We start from the raw sequence: 22202 nt of genomic DNA, 5'->3' as shown, positions 1-22202 counted from the left end.
CAAGCAATGTCTCTAAATTGAGTAACAGTAACAATAATAAAGCCTCTTGAGAATTATTATAGGCAAAGCGCCCTTCTTAGCCCACTGCGTGTATCAGCTCTTTGGTCCTCACATAGCTCAATGAGGCGGGGACTGCTCTAATACTCATTTAACAGGTGAGAGACTGAGGCACAGTTAGTTTATGTTTCAAAGGTCGCAAATCTAGTAATGGCTGAGATAAGATTTGAACCCAGTTCGTCTTCCTACAATGTTCTTGTTTGTGTATATGTATACTGTTGTGATGAATGAAATGCAAATTATTTAAAATCATCTTTAAATTCATGTAACTTTGTGTTATTACGTATTCATTATCATCACATACTTTTTTTAAGTTGAAAAGAAATCTTTACACTTAAAACTGTTAAGAACCACTGATCTAGATTTCAGTTACTTCTTCTTAAAAGACGGAGTTGCTTTCAACTGTTCTCTTCACCCCGCTCCCCACGCCCCAGACTCTCCAAGTCCAGTCAGTTCTATTTCCTCCATGGCTTGACAGCTGGTCCCCTCTCTCCTGTCATGGCACTGTTTTCCTCTAGACCCTGGCCCACTGCTATGGTGTCCTGATGGGTCTCTCTGCCCTGCACCCTCCACCTGGCTCTTCCTCAGGCATAGATCTGACTAGGTCACCTTGCATGGTTCCCTGTCCCCATGATCATTGTTCTTGGCCCACAGCACGTGTTAGATTCACCTAACTGTTCCTGAAAGTGCCTGAGGCCCCAGCCCTAGAGATGCTAGTTCAAATATATGTGCGTTTTCCAGACTCTCGTCATGAGTGATTCTGATCTGTGCCCTTGGCTGATAATTAGACCTGTAGAATGCAGCCCAAGCTCCATGGTCTGTCTCCTGCTTACCTTTCCAGCCCTGTTTCTCAAAGTCTAGACTCTAAGCATGTGTGTGTCTCACAGCAGCCAGAGTACTCCAAGCTATTTCACCTCTACATGCCTTTGCCCACTGCTCCTTCCATGTAGAAAGCCCTTCTTCGCTTACGCCTGTAATCCCAGCACTTTGGGAGGCCAAGGTGGGCGGATCATGAGGTCAGGAGTTCAAGACCAGCCTGGCCAACATAGTGAAAACCTGTCTTTACTAAAAATACAAAAATTAGCCAGGTGTGGTGGCATGTGCTGTAGTCCCAGCTACTTGGAAAGCTGAGACGGGAGAATGGCTTAAACCCGGGAGGTGGAGGTTGCAGTGAGCTGAGACCACGCCATTGCACTCCAGCCTAGGTGACAGAGTAAGACTCCATCTCAAAAAAAAAAAAGTAAAAAAGAAAAAAAGAAAGCCCTTCTTCCCCCAGGTGTTACACCTTCTAGGATGCCCTCCCAACAGCACTCTCCTCTTTGACCGCTGGTCTCTCCGTTTGCTGCAGCAGTCCCCCAGTGGATGGCCCTCCCAGGAACCGTGCCACTTCCTTGCCCTTCTCTGCTCTCCTGTCTGCCTCATCCACAAGATGCTGTGGGCCTGTGCCAAATCGGATTCCTACTTGGAATCCCAAAACCTACACGGTTCTGACACACAGTAGGCGCTCAGGATCCTGCACTCGGGCCCCAGCGGGAATCAGGCAGTGAGCCCAGAAGCACTGAAATACTTTCTCCTCTTAGTGGGTTTGAGTAATTGCAAAATCCTCCTGTTTTTATTTTTTTCCTGAAGCCTTCTCATCTTCTAATCTGTTTTCCATGACCCAACAAGTGTGTTATTTCCCCAAACACAAATCTGATCATGTAATTCCCTTGCTTAAAATTTTGCAATGTCTCTCAGGTATTTATAGAACAAAATTCAAATGCCTTGGCATGACATTTGAGACCCTGCAGCCTGACCTGACTTTCTTGCCATTCTAATTTCCTCTCATAGTTCCTGTGGAACCAGAGAACCAGACTCATGGGATCCTGGTTCCCTGGGTTTTTTGTTTTGTTTTGTTTGTGAGACAGAGTCTCGTTCTGTCGCCAAGGCTGGAGTACAGTGGCATGATATTGGCTCACTGCAACCTCTGCCTCCCAGGTTCAAGCGATTCTCCTGCCTCAGCCTCCCAAGTAGCTGGGATTATAGGTGCGCACCACCATGCCTGGCTATTTTTTGTACTTTTAGTACAGACCGGGTTACGCCATGTTGGCCAGACTGGTCTCAAACTCCTGAACTCAGATGATCCACCCACTTCGGCCTTCCTAAGTGCTGGGATTACAGGCATGAGCCACCACACCCGGCTGGTTCCCTGGGTTTTTATGCCTCCATGCCTTTGCCCAATCTGAGTTCAGATGTCCTTCTTTCTCCTGTTCTCCATTTGGGGGAACTCCTATTCATCCTGCAAGGCCCAACTCAAATGTTACCTCCTATGTGAGCCTCTCCTCAGTTCCCACAGGCAGAGTGAGCTCACTCTTGACTGTGCTACCCTGGGCCACAGCTCTGCACAGCACGGTTTCTTCTTGTTTCCACATCTGCCTTCTGTGTGATTGAAGGGTCTCCAAGGCAGAAACTCAGCTCCTGGCAAATAATTAAATAATAATGATCAGGATAGCTAGCCCTTACAGAGCACTTACTATGTGCTATGCGTGTGCTCTACAGGGCATCAGCTGATTTAATCCTCATAACAACCTCAGGAGTAGGGGCTATTATTACCATCCCCACTTTACAGATGAGGAAGTTAAAGCAGAGTGTTATTATACAGTCAGTAAGTGTCAAGGTATTATAGTAAGTGTTGAAGCTGGGATTTGAACCCAGGCAGCCTGACTCCGGGATTCACACTGTCTATGCTGTCCTGATAAATGCCCTCAGAATGAATGGGAATCTGCAGGCTCTGACCTAGTGAGTGTGTGTGTATGTGTGTGTTAACAAGACATGGTATGACTCTGTCCCTGCCCACATTAGCTCTGATGTCATACTAGGTTGGAAGGGTGTTCTCCGGAGGCCTGGTACAGACTGTGGCTTTCAGTGAAATAACAGAATCATCACCTCTTCCAGCAGGTGTTACCCACACCCACCCTCGCCCACTCCCCTCATTTCTCCTACGAGCCTCGAGCCTCGGCCTCCTTTCTTTGTATTTCTGCTTTATTTTGTTTTGCTTGGCCAGTCTGGAAAAATGACTGGTTGGCCTGCAGCTCGGGAGTGGTGCCTGGTCTCCCTCTTGGCCTCTCCAGGCCCCTCCTTCTAGCCCCCATGCACAGCCCTGGCCTTGTTCAGAGCCAAATCACAGGGCTCAGGGGCTGAGCCACGTGTCTGCCCACCCCGCTGCCTTCTGAGTCTGTGAGCCTCCCGACTCCTGGCCCACCACAGGCAAAGGACCCAGCCAGAGGCAAAGACCAATACCAAGAACATGCTCAGTCCGTGCACTCCCTCCCCAGCCTCCCAGGCTTGGAACTGCTACTGCAGGATGTCACCAGCCATGGTCCCTGCCTGTCTACTCCCTGATCCCTCCTAGGCTGGCATTCCTTCCTGGCAGGTGGCCCACCTGAGCAGACCCCTCTGTTCCATGCTTACTCTGCCTTCCACTCGCATGCACTCACTTACGGATTTTCCCTGAACCCCTACGCCCATGCTTCACAAAACCTGGCTCTGCCTTTAGACCTGTGGAGTATGCCCCAGGCAGAGGGGCTGTGTCTCCCTGGTCAACCTGGCGTTTCCCAAGAGCACCAAAAGAAGGGAGTCTCCCAGTTGATGGTGTGGGAAAGTGGGGCCATGCTTGGCTTTATCCTTGTTCTCCCTCCCAGGTTGGTGCCCAGAGAGAGTAGCAGGGGCCTGGGGGCTAGTCAAAGTGCTCCATGGAGCAAGGCATGCTTCTGCTTGCTTCTGCTCTAAAAGCTGACTCACAGCCTCAAAGGAGCAATACAGATGCAGACAGGATGATCTGAGGGCACCAGGACCTATAACGACTGTCTGACCCCAAAGGTACATAGTAAAGGATAAAGACGTTTTATGGCTGTGGCTCGTGAAATAGCATGATAGAGGATCCAGAGCATTGTCATGAGGTGTCCGTGCCAAGAGACACTGTGTTTCCTTCTAGTGTTTATGCTGGCGTTGGCGTCATCAACAGTGGATTTAGCCAAGAGAGCTTCGGGCCGAGGCTATGAGCTCAGAAAGTAGTTTATTGGGTACAAATGCTGCCCCTTCCATCCAGTCACCTTTCTGCAGTGCACTGCAGCCACCCCAGCCATGCCTGAGGAGACCATCCTAGGTGCCCTTTCTTGGAAGGCACTCTGGGGTGGGACTAGAGTCCATGCAGCAGCAAGACCAGACCCTCCATGCCATGGCCTCCTCCCCACATGGTCCCTGGGAGCTGCCCCTTGCTAATCTCAGGGCCTCAGGGCCAGCTGTCCCATTCCAGGAGGCCATTCCTAAGACAGAGCAGAGCTCTAGGGCTGGAAACAGTTATGTGAGCAATGGAGCATCCCATCTTGGCCCACCCCAGGTGTGGGGAATTTTCAGGCCCAGTTGAGCCAAACCACAGAATGAAGGCAAAAAGGCAAAACATGTTTTGGAAGGTGGCTGGCAGCCCCAGCTGTCTGCTCCATGGGCCAGGGCTTCATGAAAGGCTGTGGAGTTACTGAAGTAGTGTGGGACCTGGGGAAAGGCGACCCAGGACAGTGATGGCTCTGCTTTCTTCGAGGCCGTCAGAAATGAAGTCTCTCCACCCCACTGTGCCTCATTCCCCCAGTCATGGTCAGCCTAGCACTTCAAGCTAAAATGACCTTGTTGGAAAGTTCCTCCTTCCATCTCCCTTGCCTCTCTCATGCTGGAATTCAGGCTCCTTTCTATTTAGATCCATATTGGAAGACAGAAAACCCCTCTTCCATCTTGAGTGGAACTTGGATTTGAGGAGAGCTTTGGACTCCTTGGAGACAGGTGCCGGGTGAAGGGCAGGTGTTGTCCTTAGCACTATTATGCCATTAGCATTACTCATCTGCTGGGCTCCTGCTAAATGCAGTAGCCTTCTGGGCGGGCAGCCACCCTTCCTCCTGTTTTTTCTGGAGAGGGAAAAAATGGGGAGGTGGGGAGGTGTGGGGAAGCGTGGGCAGAAGGAGGAAGAGAAAGACACAGAGAGATAAGGGGAGCCATCGACCTCTAAATCCAGGTTTCTGATGGGCTCCCATTGCTGTCTCTACTCAGGGGGAGGGTGGGCGAAGGGGAATTTGGTTCCTGAGGCTGTTACACTCTGATTACTGTGGACCCAAGACCCTTTGCCTCTCTTCTCCTTCCTCCCTCCTCCTCCCTCCTCCCTCTCTCCCTCTTCAGCTCTTTCTCCTCTTTTCCTCTCCCTGCTTTTCTTTCTCCCTCCTCTCTTTGCGCCTCCCACTTTTCTCCTATTCCTCCATCTGCCAACCCTTTCCTCCCCTCCAGCTGCGCACTCTATGCTCCCTCCTTGCTCTCTGCTTCTTCTTCTCTCCTCTGTCTTTGGGCTACTCTAGTGGCTGAGCTCAGGGAGGGGATATGAAATTCATTAGCTGCCACATTTCAGTGGGATTAAATCATTCTGGCCGCTTCTCCGACATCACTCTTCTCTCTATAGGGCCCTCGCAGAGCTACAGGCGCCTCCTGGAGCCCTTCAGTCCCGCTCCCCGGTCTTGACTTGACTCTACCCCAGCTCCTGTTGCCCAGAGCCAGGCCCCATCCCTCATCCCGAGCCCATGGTGGGTGGGCGTGGAGGTGGCTCAAAGCCTGCTCACTCCAGCTTCTCCTCTAAAGGTTTCCCTCCCAGCCTCTAAGCCCTGAATTGGGCCTGATTTGACCAAGGGAAACCATGCTTTTTCTTTTCTCCCTTGGCCCCTGAGCCTGTCTTCGGGTGCCCTGCTGCCTTCCTGTGCCGGCTTCTGTGCCAGCCCTGCCAGGTCCCTCTACCGCCCATCTTTTTCCTCCCTGGTCACTCACGCCTCTTGCCTGACAGCTTCTGCTCTCACAGAGTCCCCAAGCCACCCTCAGAGGAGTGATCTAAATTACTCTGGCTTCCCCTGTAGACTAAAAGCTCGATGAGGGCTTACAGTATATCCCAGCACCCTGCAGGCCTGGCATTCATTTGACAAATATTTATTGAGCACCTACTATGTGGGAGGCACTATAGTAAGCTCTGAGGGTATAGCTGGGAACAAAACAGACATCATTCCTGTCCTTCTTAGGTGTTCAGTCCAGTGGAAAATACAGGAATAAACAAACACATAAATCAGCTTAAGCATAAATCAGCTTAAGCATATCACAACTGGTGGTGTTATGAAGCAGGGAAAGGACCCGTAGTAAGTCCTTAATACATATTAAAGGAATGCATGAATCATTAATTAACTCCACTTTTTTTTTTTTTTTGAGACGGAGTCTCCCTCTGTCACCCAGGCTGGAGTGAAGTGGCGCAATCTTGGCTCACTGCAACCTCTGCCTACTGGTTTCAAGTGATTCTCCTGCTTCAGCCTCACAAGTGGCTGGGACTACAGGTGTGCACCACCACACCTGACTAATTTTTGTATTTTAGTAGAGACGGGATGTCACCATGTTGGCCAGGCTGGTCTCAAACTCCTGGAATCTTATGATCCACCTGCCTCGGCCTCCCAATGTGCTGAGATTACAAGTGTGAACCACCACACCCGGCCAACTCCACTTTTTTTTCTATTTCCTTTCCTACTTTGCTTTCAAGCCTGAAAGCTGGTCCGGTCTGTGCCACCTAAAAATATCTCTAATTGTATCCTGTCCTAAATTATTCTCTCATTTGTTCCTCTTGTATTATTAGTTTTGTCTCACAATTAATAATACTAATAAATTTCCATACATTAAATGGCTATTATGTGCCAGGCAACATATTAAGAACCTTAATGTATGACCTCATTTTAATTTTTATTTCTATTTTAAAGGAAACTGAGACTCAAATTAAATAACCTGTCAAAAGTCACGCAGCTAGCACCCAGAGAAGACGCATGTCTTATACTTCTTCACTGCCCCATGGGGGCCAGGGGCACCCAAGATCCCACAAGAGAAGCTGGAGAACCAGGCTGGTGGGGATTGGGGGACCTGGAGACACAGCCCCTGCTAGTCCAGCAAAAGTGAGGTTGGCACCCTCCCTGCTCTGTCAAGGATTCTGCCCTGGCGCCCTCATACACACTCTGCCACCCGAAAAAAACCAAAACAAAACAAAAAAACTCTGACTCTGATCTCCGGGCCATGCTGCCCACCTCCCAGTGCCCCCACCATCTTCACCTTTATGTTTCCCTGCTGTCCCTCCCTTCCATCAAGGTCTGCCCACAAAAGCAGCAGGAGCAAGGCATTCTGGCTCCTTCTCTTCTTGTAAGACAAGGCTTCTTTTCTAAAAGGCTTCCTTGGGTTCATCCCATCCATCTCCAGCTCGAGCCCCTCAGTTCCTCCAGACCCATTTCTATTTAGCCCTGGATCTATTCTGATAAACAATTCCACCCCACGTGATACCTACTGACCCATCTTAATAACTATACACGCTCATTAGCACTGCATTTATAAAAAGGGCCTTTCCCACCATCTAAAATTAAACTCTGGTCTCCGCAGGTGGCTGGGATGGTGAACATCACCTAGTCTTTACACTCTCCGTCAAGGGTCCAGTGCAGGGCCTCTTGCCACTGTATAATTCATTCTTCACCAGAAGCAAGAGTTCTTACTTTTTAAATCAATTTTTAATAATTATAATTTGCATAGAGTAACAGGTTACAAATAGGTATCCATTTGAAGTATACAGCTTGACAAACTTTGACACATATGTATATATATATACCCATGCAACCACCACCCCAATCAGGTGTATTGAAAAATGTTTTAAATTGACAAAAATTGGCCGGGCGCGGTGGCTCAAGCCTGTAATCCCAGCACTTTGGGAGGCCGAGACGGGCGGATCACGAGGTCAGGAGATCGAGACCATCCTGGCTAACACGGTGAAACCCCGTCTCTACTAAAAAATACAAAAAACTAGCCGGGCGAGGTAGCGGGCGCCTGTAGTCCCAGCTATTCGGGAGGCTGAGGCAGGAGAATGGCGTAAACCCCGGAGGCGGAGTTTGCAGTGAGCTGAGATCCGGCCACTGCACTCCAGCCCGGGTGACAGAGCGAGACTCCGTCTCAAAAAAAATAAAAAAATAAAAAAAATAAATTGACAAAAATTATATATATTTAGGTTATACAACATAATGTGTGTGTATATAACATGAATTAATTCCACTTGTTTTTTGTTTTTTGTTTTTTTTTTGAGATGGAGTCTTGCTCTGTCACCCAGGCTGGAATGAATATACAATTACATAATATATAATAACAATATACAGTATATACAATTACACACACACACATTGTAGAATGGCTACATTGAGCTAATTAACATATAAATTATCTCACATACTTCTCATTTTTTGTGGTGAGAATACAAAATCTGTTCTCTTACCAACTTTTAGTACACAATATATTGCTATTAACTACAGTCACCATCATGTACAATAGATCTCTTGAACTTACTCTTCCTCTCTAAGTGAAATTTTGTATCCTTCGACCAACATCTCCCCAACACTTCCACCCCCATCTGGCCCCTGGTCATCACCATTCTGCTCTCTGCCTCTATGAGTTCAACATTTTTAGATTCCACGTATAAGTGAGACCCTATGGTATTTGTTTTTATGTGCCTGTCTTGTTTCACTTAACATAATGTCCTCCAGGTTCATCCATGTTCATGCAAATGACAAGGTTTCCTTCTTCTTTAAGGCTAAATAATATTCCACTGTGTACGTACAGCATATTTGCTTTATCTGTTCGTCAATCAATAGATACTTAGGTTGATTCCACATTAGCTATTGTGAATAGTGCTGCAGTATACACGGGAGTGCAGATATCTCTTCGACATACAGTAGTCCCTTCTTATCCAAAGTTCTGCTTTCTGTGGTTTCAGTTACACACCATTAACAATGGCCTGAAAATATTAAATGGAAAATTACAGAAATAGACAATTCATTCTTTTTTTTGAGATGGAGTCTCGCTCTGTCCCCCAGGCGTGCAGTGGCATGATCTCGGCTCACTGCAACCTCTACCTTCTGGGTTCAAGCGATTCTCCTGCCTCAGCCTCCTGTGTAGCTGGGACTACAGGTGCCCACCACCATGCCCGGCTAATTTTTGTATTTTTAGTAGAGACAGGGTTTCACCATATTGGCCAGGCTGGTCTCAAACTCCTGACCTTGTGATCTGCCCATCTCGGATCCCAAAGTGCTGGGATTACAGGTGTGAGCCACCACGCCCGAATGACAATTCATAAGTTTTAAATTGTGTGCTGTTCTGAGTAACGTGATGAAATCCTGCACTCTCCCGCTTCATCTGACTGGGGATATGAATCCTCCCTTTGTCCAGCATACCCACACTGTAGATGTTACTTAGGAGCCATCTCAGTAATGAGATCAACTGTCTCGGTACAGCAGTGTCTGTTTTTACTTAATGTCTCATTTTACTTAATGATGGCCCCAGAGCACAAGAGTAGTGATGGTGGCAATTCAAGTATGCCAAAGAGACACCATACAGTGCTTCCTTTAAGTGAAAAGGTGAATGTTTTCAACTTAGTAAGAAAAGAAAAAATATTGTAGGCTGAAATTGCTAAGAGCTATGATAAGAAGGAAGCTTCTATCTATGAAATTGTGAAGAAGGAAAAAAAAATTCATACTAGTTTTGTTGTCACACCTCAAATTGCAGAAGTGATAGCCACGGTGCATGACAAGTACTTAATTAAGTACTTGTCCCCTGTCCCCCCATGGATAAGCAGGGACCACTACACTGATTTCCTTTCCTGTGGATATATATCAGTAGTAGATTCCTGGGTCACGTGGTTGTTCTATTTTTAAGTTTTTTAACGAATCTCCATGCTGCTTTCTGTAATGGTTGTACCAATTTACATTCCTAAGGGTTCCTTTTATTCCATATCCTCACCAACTTTGGTTATCTCCTGTCTCTGTGTGTATGTGTGTGTCTGTGTGTGTGTGTGTGTGTGTTTGATAACAGCCATTCTAATAGGTGTGAGGTGATAGCTCGTTGTGGTTTTACTTTGCATTTCCCTGATGATTAGTGATGCTAAGCGTTTTTTAAATATGCAGGTCAAATGTAAAATATTTTCATCACTATGAAAAATGTCATGTCATGTCACTTTCAGTGGGATTCCCCAAAACCTTTCAGTGGCATTCCCAACCCAAACCTTTCAGTGGGATTCCCCAGTTTCTAGTAATAGTGGACAAGGTTATTTGGACCAAGTCTACCACTGAAAACAAGTAAAACTGACAGATGAATTTAAAAAAAAAATTTTTTTTTGTTTAAAAACAAGCGCTAACAAGTGTTAGTGAGAGAGAAACAACCAGCCAGACAAAATTAAAGGGAAATAATGGAAACCTCCGAGATGGAAGCTAAAGGTTTGCCCCGAGGGTATTTGCTGGTCCCAGTAAATCTCAACTATTGTTTAGATGCCTGCAAGGGAAAGAAGATAGAAATCAAAGCTCAGGCTGGGCCAGCTTGGTGGTTCTCGTCTGTAATCCTGGCACTTTGGAAGGCTGAAGTGGGCAGATCACTTGAGTTCAGGAGTTTAAGACCAGCCCAACCAACATGGCAAAACCCCATCTCTACTAAAAATAAAGTTAGTCAGGTATGGTGGCAGGTGCCTGTAATCCCAGCTATTCGGGAGGCTGAGGTGGGAGGATTGCTTGAATCCGGGGGTGGAGGCTGCAGTGAACTGAGATCGTGCCATTGCAGTCCAGCTAGGCAACAGAGCGAGACTCTGTCTTAAAAAAAAAGAGAAAAGAAAAAGAAAGAAAGAAAGAAATCAAAACTCAGGGTTTGAAGAAAGTGGAGAGATATCCATCCCTTCCATAAGCAAGGACCACAAAGGACAACACCCTTGGAGCAAAGGTGAACCCAGATTGTACCAGGCTGGCAACAGGAAGGCAGAATTCTCATCACTGTGATCCAAGGAACCTCAGTTCCTCGCAATTGATTTAAGATGGTTTTAGATCAGCACTGGCCACAAGTGTTTGGCAAAGAGAAAAACAAACAAAGCCAAAAAAAAAAAAGTTTCTCTAGAAGAAAGTCACCCTCATTCCTTAGATTTCAAATTATTCCATCAAATTATTTTTCAAGTATGATGAGCAGGAAACAAACAAAAATAAGCAAACATACCAGAAATAGACACCGTGCATAAGAACCCACAGATACAACAGACATGAGAAACTAAACCGTAAAAACATTAGGTTTTATAATTATCAGACACATATAAAACAATTATGATTACTATGCTTAGAGAAATAAAAGTCATGCTTGCAAATTTTACAGTAAATAAGAAATTATAACATTTGATTTAGATTTGGAAAAATACCAAATCAAACTTCTAGAAATAACAGATTCGATTAACACAAATAAAAGCTCAAAAGATACAGCTGGAGGGAATTTGAAACTAGAAGACAGAAGAAATTATCCAAAATTTAGCACAGAGGGACAATAGAATGGAAATGATAAAAGAAACATAAAGAGCCATAGAGGACAGAGTGAGAAGAACCAACATATGTTTAATTAGGGTTCCAGAAATAAAAGAGAGAGAAATTGTCAGAGGCAATGTGTAGACAGATAACAACTGAAAATGTTCCAGAACGGATGAAAGAAACAAGTCTCAAATTTAAGGAGACAAATTCATCTCCAAAAGGATAAACAGATATCCCCACCCAGACACATTATTGTGAAACTTGCGTAAATCCAAACACAAAAAACAATATTAAAGATCGATTATCTTAAACAAAATATTTTTGTTTGTTTTTTGTTTGTTTGTTTGTTTGAGACAGAGTTTCGCTCTTGTTTCTTGTTGCCCAGGCTGGAGTGCAGTGGCACAATCTAGGTTCACTGCAACCTCTGCCTCCCTGGTTCAAGCGATTCTCCTGCCTCAATCTCCCGAGTAGCTGGGATTACAGGCACCTGCCACCACACCTGGCTAATTTTGTATTTTTAGTAGAGATGGAGTTTCTCCAAGTTGGCCAGGCTGGTCTCGAACTCCTGACCTCAGCTGCTCTGCACACCTCGACTTCCCAAAGTGCTGGGATTACGGCGCGAGCCACCGTGCCTGCCCTAAACAAATTTTTAATATGTTGAAGGAAAATAACTGCCCACTTAAAATTCTTTTCTCAGTAAAAATACATTTCAACAGTGAGAGTGAAATACAGATGCTTTCAGATGATAAAAATAAAGTGGAAAAACAACAACAACACAAAGATGTATTTGCTACCAGCTGATTCCCACTAAAGGAAATTCTATTCTTCGAGCAGAAGGGAAATGATCTGGGTTGGAAAGTCTGAGAGGCAAGAAAGAATGAAAAGCAGTAAAGTGGCAAATGTGTGGGTAATCCAAATGAGCATCCGCTGTATAAAACAGTAACAGTAATGTCTTATGAAGTCTACAGTTAAAAAATATAAAGGATTTCTCAAACTTGTAATGTCCAAACTGAGATCTCTGATATTTTCCTCCAGACCTAATCCCATTATATTCTTCCCCATCTAAATAAATGGCAACTTCATTTTATCAATTGCCCAAATCTTGGAGTCATCTTTGGTCTCTTTCTCTCATCTCTCACATCAGCAAATCCTGTTAGACCTACTCAGCGGTGTGCTGAAACTGGCCTATATTGACTCCCAAGAGCCAACAGTTACAAGTTTTAGAAATCTCATCAGCTGATTGACATCCTGCTGGTAGCTTGAAATCAGCCATGATAGGAATATTTACATCACAGAAACCAGCCACCCCTCATTCCCAAGAACCAGTTGTTAAACCTTTGCCAGCACATCACTGGGTTTACCTGCGAACTACATCCAGATTCTGATCACTTCTCACTACCTTCACAGCCACCACCCTAGTCCCAGCTACTATTGTTGCAATAGTCTCTCAAAGCGTTTCCCCTCTTCCTCTCTTGCTTCTCTTCATTTCAGTCTCAACACAGCAGCAAGAACAATGCTGTTACTCCAGTGGCTTACAATCTCAGAGGAAAACCGAAGGCTCTGGGCCCTTTGGCTTCCCCTCCCCAGTCTTACCTCTCTGACTATTAATCCTATTACTCACCCTTCATTCACCCAGACCCTCTCACTCCCTTCCTGTTTCTCAACCAATCCAGCACCCCGCTTTGGGCCTCAGGGTCTTTGTGTTAGGTTAGTTGCAAAAGTAATTGCAGTTTTTTGCCCTTGAAAGTAATGGCAAAACCCCGCAATTACTTTTGCACCAACCTAGTATCCCTACTCCCTCTTTCTGGGTGTTCTTCCTAAGATCCTTCAGGGCTTTATCACATTTCACCTTCTCAGCAAGGCTGTCTCTGGCCACCCTACCTGAAATTGCAATACTCACACAAAACTTCTTAACCCCCTTTTGGCTTTATTTTCTCCCTAGCAGTGATTATTAACACATTATACATTTTATAAATTAACCTTTGTGTTATGTCCTCTAATTAGAATAACAGCTCCATGAGGCCAGGGCTTTGTCTGTTTCTGTTGAGTTATATCTCATATTACCAAAACCAAGTCTGAGATATAGGTGTTCAATAAATCTTATTGTGTTGACCCACCCCAGGGGCATTTGAATTTTTTTTTTTAATCCAAAATGTGTTTATTGAGATGATTTCCCACTCATCTTGATTCAGAGTGCTTTTAGTGCTGCTTCCTCCTAAAGGAACATCCTTCTGTAAGCCTTGCTTTTCCTCCTGTAGGCTGGCAGAGGACAGTGGAGCCGCCAATACACAAAACTACCATTTGTGCATGGCTAAAGACTGTGCTGATTTTATAGCATCCTGGGCATTTCACATCCATGAAGTAGGAATTGGGGCTCTGCACCAGGCGTTTCTTCTTGTGTTTCCTCTTCTCCTCTTCTGGGGAGGGATGAAGGAGATCCTTTGTGAGAGGCACGTTCTCGTGTGGGTAGGTCATCACCGCTGGAAAGCCTGAATTTTTAAATTCAGGTGGGGTGGGGAAGGCTTTATCTGGGCTTTGTTGGCATCGTGGAGGCAATGTAAGGCCCAAATCTGCAAACTGGCAGCCTGGAGCCCAGACCAGCCCTAAAATGTGTTTTGTTTAGCCCACTAGACATTTTAAAATAAACTAAATTAGTTGTCAACATTCAAGAATGGGAGATTTCATCTTTTAAAAATCCAGATTTCCAGCTTCTCTGGAAAAACCCAAAGTTCTCACAATCCAGAGGCTTTGTTCCCACCTGGCAACAATCAGCAGCCCAGAGCGGCGCCTGCCCTCCCGCCCCAGCCTGCGCCCCACCAGCTCCCTTCCTGCATGCGCTGGGGCCTGCCTGCTCTCCCGGGCTTGGGCCTGTGTCTGTCTAAATGGTGAGGTCAAGTAGCAAGACCTCTGAATTGAAGTCAGGACCTCTGAGTTTGGTTCCTCATCTGTAAGTAGAGATAACAATGATACCAACCCAGAAGGTGGTTATGAGACCTGATGAGGCATCTGTGAAGGGACTGTGTGAGCTGCAAAGCCCAGAACACCCTGAAGGGATCACACTCCACATCACGTCCATTCATGTCAACACATCGGGGCTGCTGATGTCTCTCTGTACAGGCCAGCCCTGCCTGAGGACCCCACCCAAACATTCCATGCAACCTCATTCTGCCTCTCAGGTAACATCTGGCTCCCGTGCAGACCGTGACCTGCTCACCCTTCTCTGTCCAAAGACCCCTGTCCAAGGACCCCTACCTAGCCCCCTTCCTGGCATGTCGGCTCTGCCATGCTGTCTTAGTGGCAGAGCTGTGGGGTCTGTGCGTTCTCTCTGACAAGGCTCTACTGTCTTGGGCCAGGAGCCATGCCAGTAAAGCCCCGCAGGTTGAGGCCAGAAGTTAATCTACAGGATCCTGTGCAGGCGGGCCCTGAGAGGCAGATGAGGGCTGTGGCCCCTCCGCTCGTGGTGCCCACCCGCACTGCCGCTGGAGCCGTGTGGCTCACACCGGGCTCGCTGCCCGAGACCAGGCAGGCAGGAGTGTGGTGAGGTGGGTACCACTTCCCCACCCGTGGTGGGTTTGGGGCGGGAACGCCGACCGTTATTGGAAGGCTTCAGGAATGTGTGGGGAGGCCACAGGAATGCCAGGGGAGGGGGAGATGGAGGGATGGCAGGGAGGCCAGTGTTCAGGGCTTTCACATGCCACGTCTTCGGGGCTCAGAATCTCAGCTTTGAGGAACCACATGGTCACTTATTAGCTGTGTTGCCTAAGGCAAGTCACTTCATTTCTCTGAGCCTGGTTTCCTCTTCTGTGAAGACTTATTTATTTATTTATTTATTCATTTGAGACACAGTCTCACTCTGTCACCCAGGCTGGAGTGCAATGGTGTGATCTCGGCTCACTGCAACCTCCCGTCTCCCGGGTTCAAGCCTTTCTCCTGCCTCAGCCTCCTGAGTAGCTGAGATTACAGGCATGCGCCACCACGCCCAGCTAATTTTGTATTTTTAGTAGAGACAGGATTTCACCATGTTGGCCGGCCTGGTCTCGATTTCTTGACCTTGTGATCCGCCTGCCTGGGCCTCCCAAAGTGCTGGGATTACACGCATGAGCCACCGCGCCCAGCCTGAGTTATTTTTGCCTACTCCCCAGTGTCATGAGAATCCAGTGAGATTCTGTGAGACTCAAGTGAATTTAATTAATAAGAGTGGCTGCTGTTTGGCAGGCACTGTTCCAACCACTACACATGCACGAACTCGTTCACTCCTCACACAGGCCCACTGACGTAGAGGCTGTTATTATCTCCATTTTACGGACGAGGACACTGAGGCACAGAAAGGTCAAGGAATTTGCCTAGGAAGTTATAGTTTGTAAGTGGCAGAGCTGGGGTTTGAGTCCAGTAAGTGTAGGTGCAGAGGTCAGGGCCCCTGCCAAGCTCTTTCAATGTGTTTTCTCTGGAAAACATTGCTGAGACAATCCTAATATCTACATAAAAATATAAGGGTAGGGACCGCGCAGTGGCTCACACCTGTAATCCCAGCATTTTGGGAGGCCGAAGTGGGCGGATCACCTACGGTCAAGAGTTTGAGATCAGCCTGGCCAACATGTGGAAATCCTGTCTGTACTAAAAGTACAAAAATTAGCCGAGCGTGGTGGTGGGCACCTGTAATCCCAGCTACTCATGAGGCAGGAGAATCGCTTGAACCTGGGAGGTGAAGGTTGCAGTGTGCCAAGATCACGTCACTGCACTCCAGCCTGGGCGACAGAGTGAGACTCCATCTCAGAAAAAAAATAAATAAATAAAAGTAAGGGCAAAGTATTCACACAGATGGTGGGAGATTATTTCACTGGGGAAAGGAGGATTTGTTAACTCACCAGCAAGTGGAACAGTCAGGATGTCCTAAATCTCTTGAGCCCAGGGGGTTGCCTGCTCCTATGGGCAGTCTGGGATAGATGAGGCTCACAGCTCCCTGGGGAAGCTGGGACTCACAGACTAGGAAGAGAGAAGGAGTCTGGAAGGGAAAGCCTGCTATGTGTGAATGTCTGAGAGCCGCGGGAAGCTCAGAGGGGAGACACAGCAGGCAATTTCTGGAAAGACTTCTGGAGGAGGTGGTCCCTGAAACAGAGAGTGAGGGTGGGAGTCCCCCAGGAGCCGTGGTTGTGGTATGGTTTGGGATCCTTCCTGCTGATCTTTATCACTGTTTCCTGAACCCCACTTGTCCTTCCAATGAACATCTGGCTGGGAGGGGTCCCGCCATTACTTCCATTAAATCTATTAAATCCATTAATTCCATTAAATGGACAGAGGTAAGAGGCAGTGGTCTCTTTCAGCTTAGTGTTAACTGTGAATGGGCATGATCACCTGCCTCCTATGCTTCATAATAACAACCTGGTTATTTAAAGTGCTCTCCTGATCACTGTCCTCCCAGGAGAGCAGATAGTAGCTGGAGGCTGCATCCTGGGGCTGGTGGCCAGGAGGAGGAGGAAGCAGGAAACAAGAATGCCATCTTCCCTCCCTGCTGGCCCTCTCCACTTCTGTCCTATACCATTGTTTCCCCCATTTTGGGCAAGGAGCCAGCTCAGGCTAGACTGTCCCGGGGCTTCCTGGGTGGGTTTCTCGCAGTGCCCGTCTGGTTCTGGCACCGCTTGAGAAGGTCTCCCTGGATACAGTCAGAGCAGAATGAGACACTTCTCAGCCCTGTGCTCTGGGGGCGTAGAGTCTGAGCTGAAGAGTCAAGCCTCTGCTGCTGCCTTGGTCTGTCCTCCATTTGTTTGTCTTCACACTCACCATGCAAGGTCCTAAGGTAGGGACAGAATCCTATGCATGTCTCTCTCTTATGTCCCAAAGAGCCAGTCAGGTCCTGGGCATATGAAACACTTTTACTAAAACCTACTATATTAGTTAGAATATAAGTTCATGCGCTGTGACAGAAACCACAAATACAAATGCTTTAAGCAAAGCAGTTTATTTGTTGCTGGTATAAAAAGCATGGCAAAGCACCACAATGTTTGGCTCCATAGAGTCAGGAAGTGCTAAGGTGCTTTCTACCTCGTTCTCCCCTCTTTTCTAGCTGACTCCTGGTTTGCATGGCCCAAGAGGGCACATCCCCATACCAACTTTCCAGCTGGCAGGAAGGGAAGGGTTGTCAGAAGTAGCAAAGACCACCACTGTATATATCCTGTTGGCCACTTACTCCAATGTCCACACCTAACCCCAAGATAGGCTGGGAAATGTAGTTTTTATCCTGAGAAGGCATATTTTAGGACACAGCTAGTAACCTATGTTATACTCACTAACTGAAAAGTCTGAACATATTCAAAAGATAAAGTCATGTTATGAAATGAATCCAATTCAGATTTTCCTAAAACAATCAGCTCTCTAGCAAGTATTGTTCCCTTATTCATTCATTCATCAAACATTTCCTCATCTATAAATGGGACTGATAGTACATCTCCTGGGGAAACTGAGGATACTGAACTCACGAATACATGTAAATCTCCTAGGAGAGAGCCTGGCACATAGAAAACGCTGCCTCAGGGTTCACTCATAGTATTATTCCTTGGCATTGTCCTGAGTGCCGTAAGGATTAGAGGGTTGACTGAGACAAGATCCCTACTCTCAAGGAGTTCATCATCTATTGCATCAAAGAAATATGAACACAAAGAACATCTCTACAACTGTAGTTCTCTGTGCAGGGTGTGCCTCAGTGTCCCCTGGGGCTTCACTCCCTCACGGTTTTGATTAACTAGGGTGGAGGCAGGGCTGGAACATCTGCATTTTATTAAAATCTACAAGAGGCTGCCCTCTAGTCTGATGGGTGGTATATGAATGTGAGAGCTCTAGGGAGAGGCTAATCTACTCCACCTGGGTCAGCCAGGGCCAGGGTAGGCTTCCCAGAGGAGGTGATGCCTGAAGGTTTCATGCAAAACGGGTGGGAACACCTTTTAGGTGGAAGGATCAGCATGCATTAAATCAGTGTCAATTTCCGGAAACCGCAAGAGGCAGTCAGTGCCCATGGAGCATAAGTTCATGAGGGGCGGGGGTGGAAGGACAGGGAAAAGACTGCCAGAAGTTAGAAAACAGAGAAATGCAGAGGGGCTTGACTGTAGCTCAGTGGTCATTTTGTTTCTCAGACAGGATCTGACAAAGCTACCATCCCTGTTTGCAGGAAGAAAATGAATATATACACAAAATCTCACATGCAATTTCAGGAGGTTCATAGACACTGTCCCCAATCCAAGCCTATCCACTGATGGTGAAACCACTGTCAAGTGTGACACACTGAGATATGGACTACAAGGAGAACCTGGTAAGGGGGATATTAGCGAGTTCACTTTTGGACAAGTTGAATTTGAGGTGTTTCAAAAAAAAACTTTTTTTTTTTGAGACAGAGTTTCGCTCTTGTCGCCCAGGCTGGAGTGCAGTGGTGCCATCTCATCTCACTGCAACCTCCGCCTCCTAGGTTCAAGTGATTCTCCTGCCTCAGTCTCCCAATAGCTGGGATTACAGGCATGTGCCACCATGCCTGGTTTATTTGTTTGTATTATTAGTAGAGACAGGGTTTTGCCATGTTGGCCAGGCTGGTCTTGAACTCCTGACCTCAGGTGATCTGCCCGTCTCGGCCTCCCAAACTGCTGGGATTACAGGTGTGAGCCACCGTGCCCGCCCAAGGTGTTTCAGATTTGACATCCAAGTGGAAATGTCTAGCAGGCCGGTGGGTGTACCAGTGTGGAGTTTAGGTGAGAAGGGTAGGCTGGAGACAGAGATCTGGCTCATCTGCAGGCTGGTGGTAGCTGAAGTCATGGGAGTCGCTGGGATGACCTAGAGGCGGTGGTGGTGTGTGGGGTGAGAAGAGCGTCGGGACTCAAACACACGGGACTAACCTTGGCTGCTTTAAGAACACCTCACCAGGTAAAGCAAACTCTGATTAATAAACTGTTTCAGAGTAGGAAAGACAGGGATGCTACCCATGGGGGTAGGGGATGACATGAGCTAGGACAAAATGAGGGAGGGGTGAAAGACGTCATTGTCGCTGTTCCAAGTTCAGGTATAATAGGCTTGTGCGATCATTTGAGAGTCTTTTTTGAGCAGACAGGATTCCACATTTGAGCAGACAGGATTCCACAATTCTCTGGCTGAGGGGCCAGCTGCCTTGGCAGGACGGGGGAGCCCAGGAACACTTCCATTGTCCCTCAAGGAAGTTCAGGCACGCTCCTCCTTCCTCTGGAGGGGGTTTCTGAGAAATGCCTATTCCGGTCAGCATGGCGGGACCCTTAGCTGTGATGCATCCCACATGGGAGTGACAGTGGCAGGGCTCAGAGCCCTCCCACCTCTCTCCACTTGCACTTTTTCATGTTTCTTTATGAAAAGCCTCGCCAGAGGATGCAAGCTGAAACACGTTTAGCTAGTGATTTAATAGAGGACCCCCTTTAAAAGAATAAAATGATTCCTTTTGGGGACTGTTATAGAAAATACTGGACATGTGTTCACCATATTAAAAGGCTGTGAGTCTTTAGGAGGGGCAGGAAATTTTTCTGAAGTGCTAACTTACATTCCTCACCAGAATTCCCTCCTCTTTCGCTCATGCTTCCCAAAGCCTCAGGACAGGGTTGTATTAGCAGAGAAAAAAATCAGTGCACCCAGCTTTCATTCCCTTAACTAGATAATATAGATTAGGTAAAAGATTTGGGAGAAGAGTATCGTAAGGCCCCCTCCCCTTGCATGATTGAGATCTCCTAAAACTCAGGTGTACAGGGTGAAGGAGAACAAGAGAACACAGACATTGGTGAGTTTTAGAGAAGTGGGCCCTGCACCCATTTCTTCATTCATGGACCAAACTGAGCCCCAGAGAGGGACTAAATACCAGGAGAGAAGAGGGATGCAAGAACAGGGGGATCTCTGCCTTCTATATCTGGACAGCCCCATGGGGCAACAAGCTCTCAGAGAAGACGTGCAGCGTGAAGTTCCCAGGCAGGTAGTACACTATGGGAGGAAGCAGATGATTTCCTCATACATAATCTGTTTGTTCCAGCGTGTGGTGACGCTCCAGAGTCTTTGCTGAGTAGCAGAGAAATGACAGGGAGAGCCACTAACCTGAAGGGACCATGGGGCAGGGACAAGGAGCATCTTTTCCCATCTGATAAGGCCACCAGCCAGGACGATGCAGAGCGATGGAGGTCTCAGAGGATGCCTCTGTAACAGGTGACACTGAGTTCCAAGACCTGGACCCATCCCACCTTATAAATTAGACACGACCCTGGGGAAAAGGGGGTTGATTCCTGAGTTGACCAAGACAAAGATTCTGCCAGCCTAAAAGACTGAAAAGTCAAAATAAAAATTTAATTTCTATGTATTTTACTTTTTCTTTGATTTTTGTCTTTTTTCTCTTTTTTTGTGTGTTATGTTAGTTTTCCAGTCTGAATATGTTCATAAAAATTTAATTTCTTAAAGAAAATAAAGGAAAGTCACATTTCTTGCATACATAAATTGTGAACCAAAATCCATACATTTAAAATCATGTATATGTATAGATATAACAAACTGGCCTTTAAAAAAACTGGGACTTTTGGAATATATATAAGACAAGTGGTTATTGTACAACAAACCTGAGTCTTTAGGTGTCTTTAAAAAGAAAGGGAAAAAAAAATCCAAGTCCACTCCCTTAAAAAACAAACAAACCAACAAACAAACCAGGAGAAAGAAAGTCATTGTAGTGCCAGTAGTCATTTGCTAAACATTTCACTGAAAAAAAAAAAATCCCTTGAATCTAGCCATTCATTCATCTCAGGCAAATATGGAAAAATTGGCAGAATGAGCAATGAAGAAAGAAGTTACCAGAATAGGGACTGGGGATGGAAAATATTTTGCAATTCTGCAGTTGTTGCCACTTCTGTTGGTGTAATGGGTCATGAATGCAGCGTGTTCTGGTGCCTGCTGGTAAGGGGGGCCCAGCAGAGACTCCAGACACAGACTCCCTTGACCTTTGTGTATTTAGCGCCCTGCCGCCTTGATGTCTGGAACAGCTGCCTCACCCCGATGAGTCCTGTCCCACCATCCCCTGCACCCTCCCTAATTTGTGAGGTGGAGCTATGGAACCTTCTGCCGTCAGGGGCCTCCCACTGGGACAGGCTGTGCACAGATTTAGAAAATATGCTTGCTGGGGAAGAGCGGGCCCTGGCTGTTTGTTCACTGTCTCAGCACCTCAGAAAGGAGAAGAGGGCTTTGGCTGCAGGAGGAACATTACCAGATCATCTGGACCATAAACACTGGCTCATGCCCCAGGGGAAAATGGGGACTTCCCTAATCCTCAAGCGGAGAGGGTCTACTCTTCCAGCAGGAGACAGGCTAGTGCAGAAGAATGGACAGAACAGAGAGGATCACTACCCATCCCCAGTCTCAGGGTTTCTTGTCAAATTCAGGAATATTTCTGAACTCATTAGCCTATCACCTCTGACCTTGAGGGAATGGAGAATAGAAACACCTTGGGTCCGGGCATTCGTTTCTGTCTCCCTTTCTCCCCAGCTTTTTGTCTTTTAGATAAAGAAACAGAGGAGTCAGTTGTGTAATGATCAGACCTAATCAGGCAATGACACAGGCTCTTTTATTTTATTTTTTTCTTCTTTTTTAAGAGGGGGGCTCCCTCTGTCACCTAGGCTGGAGTACAGTGGTGTGATCACAGCTCACTGCAACCTTAACCCCCTGGGCTCAATTGATCCTCCCTCCTCAGTCTCCTGAGTAGCTGGGACTACAGGTGCACACACT

At 46.7% G+C, this 22202-nt stretch overlaps 1 protein-coding gene across 1 annotated transcript; it reads right to left on the bottom strand.

The window, feature by feature from the left end:
* Positions 1-13595: 13595 nt before the first annotated feature.
* LOC117074477 (40S ribosomal protein S27-like) lies at positions 13596-13925 on the bottom strand. The gene has a single exon (XM_033195939.1). It carries the CDS (start codon positions 13923-13925, stop codon positions 13650-13652), a length of 276 nt encoding a protein of 91 aa, XP_033051830.1. The 3' UTR covers positions 13596-13649.
* Between the last annotated feature and the right edge of the window lie 8277 nt (positions 13926-22202).

Source organism: Trachypithecus francoisi, unplaced genomic scaffold (genome assembly GCF_009764315.1).
Source record: "Trachypithecus francoisi isolate TF-2019V2 unplaced genomic scaffold, Tfra_2.0 Lachesis_group5, whole genome shotgun sequence".
Lineage (NCBI taxonomy): Eukaryota > Metazoa > Chordata > Mammalia > Primates > Cercopithecidae > Trachypithecus > Trachypithecus francoisi.
Note: the sequence above shows the minus strand (reverse complement) of the source record. Positions and strands in the feature narration are given on the sequence as shown.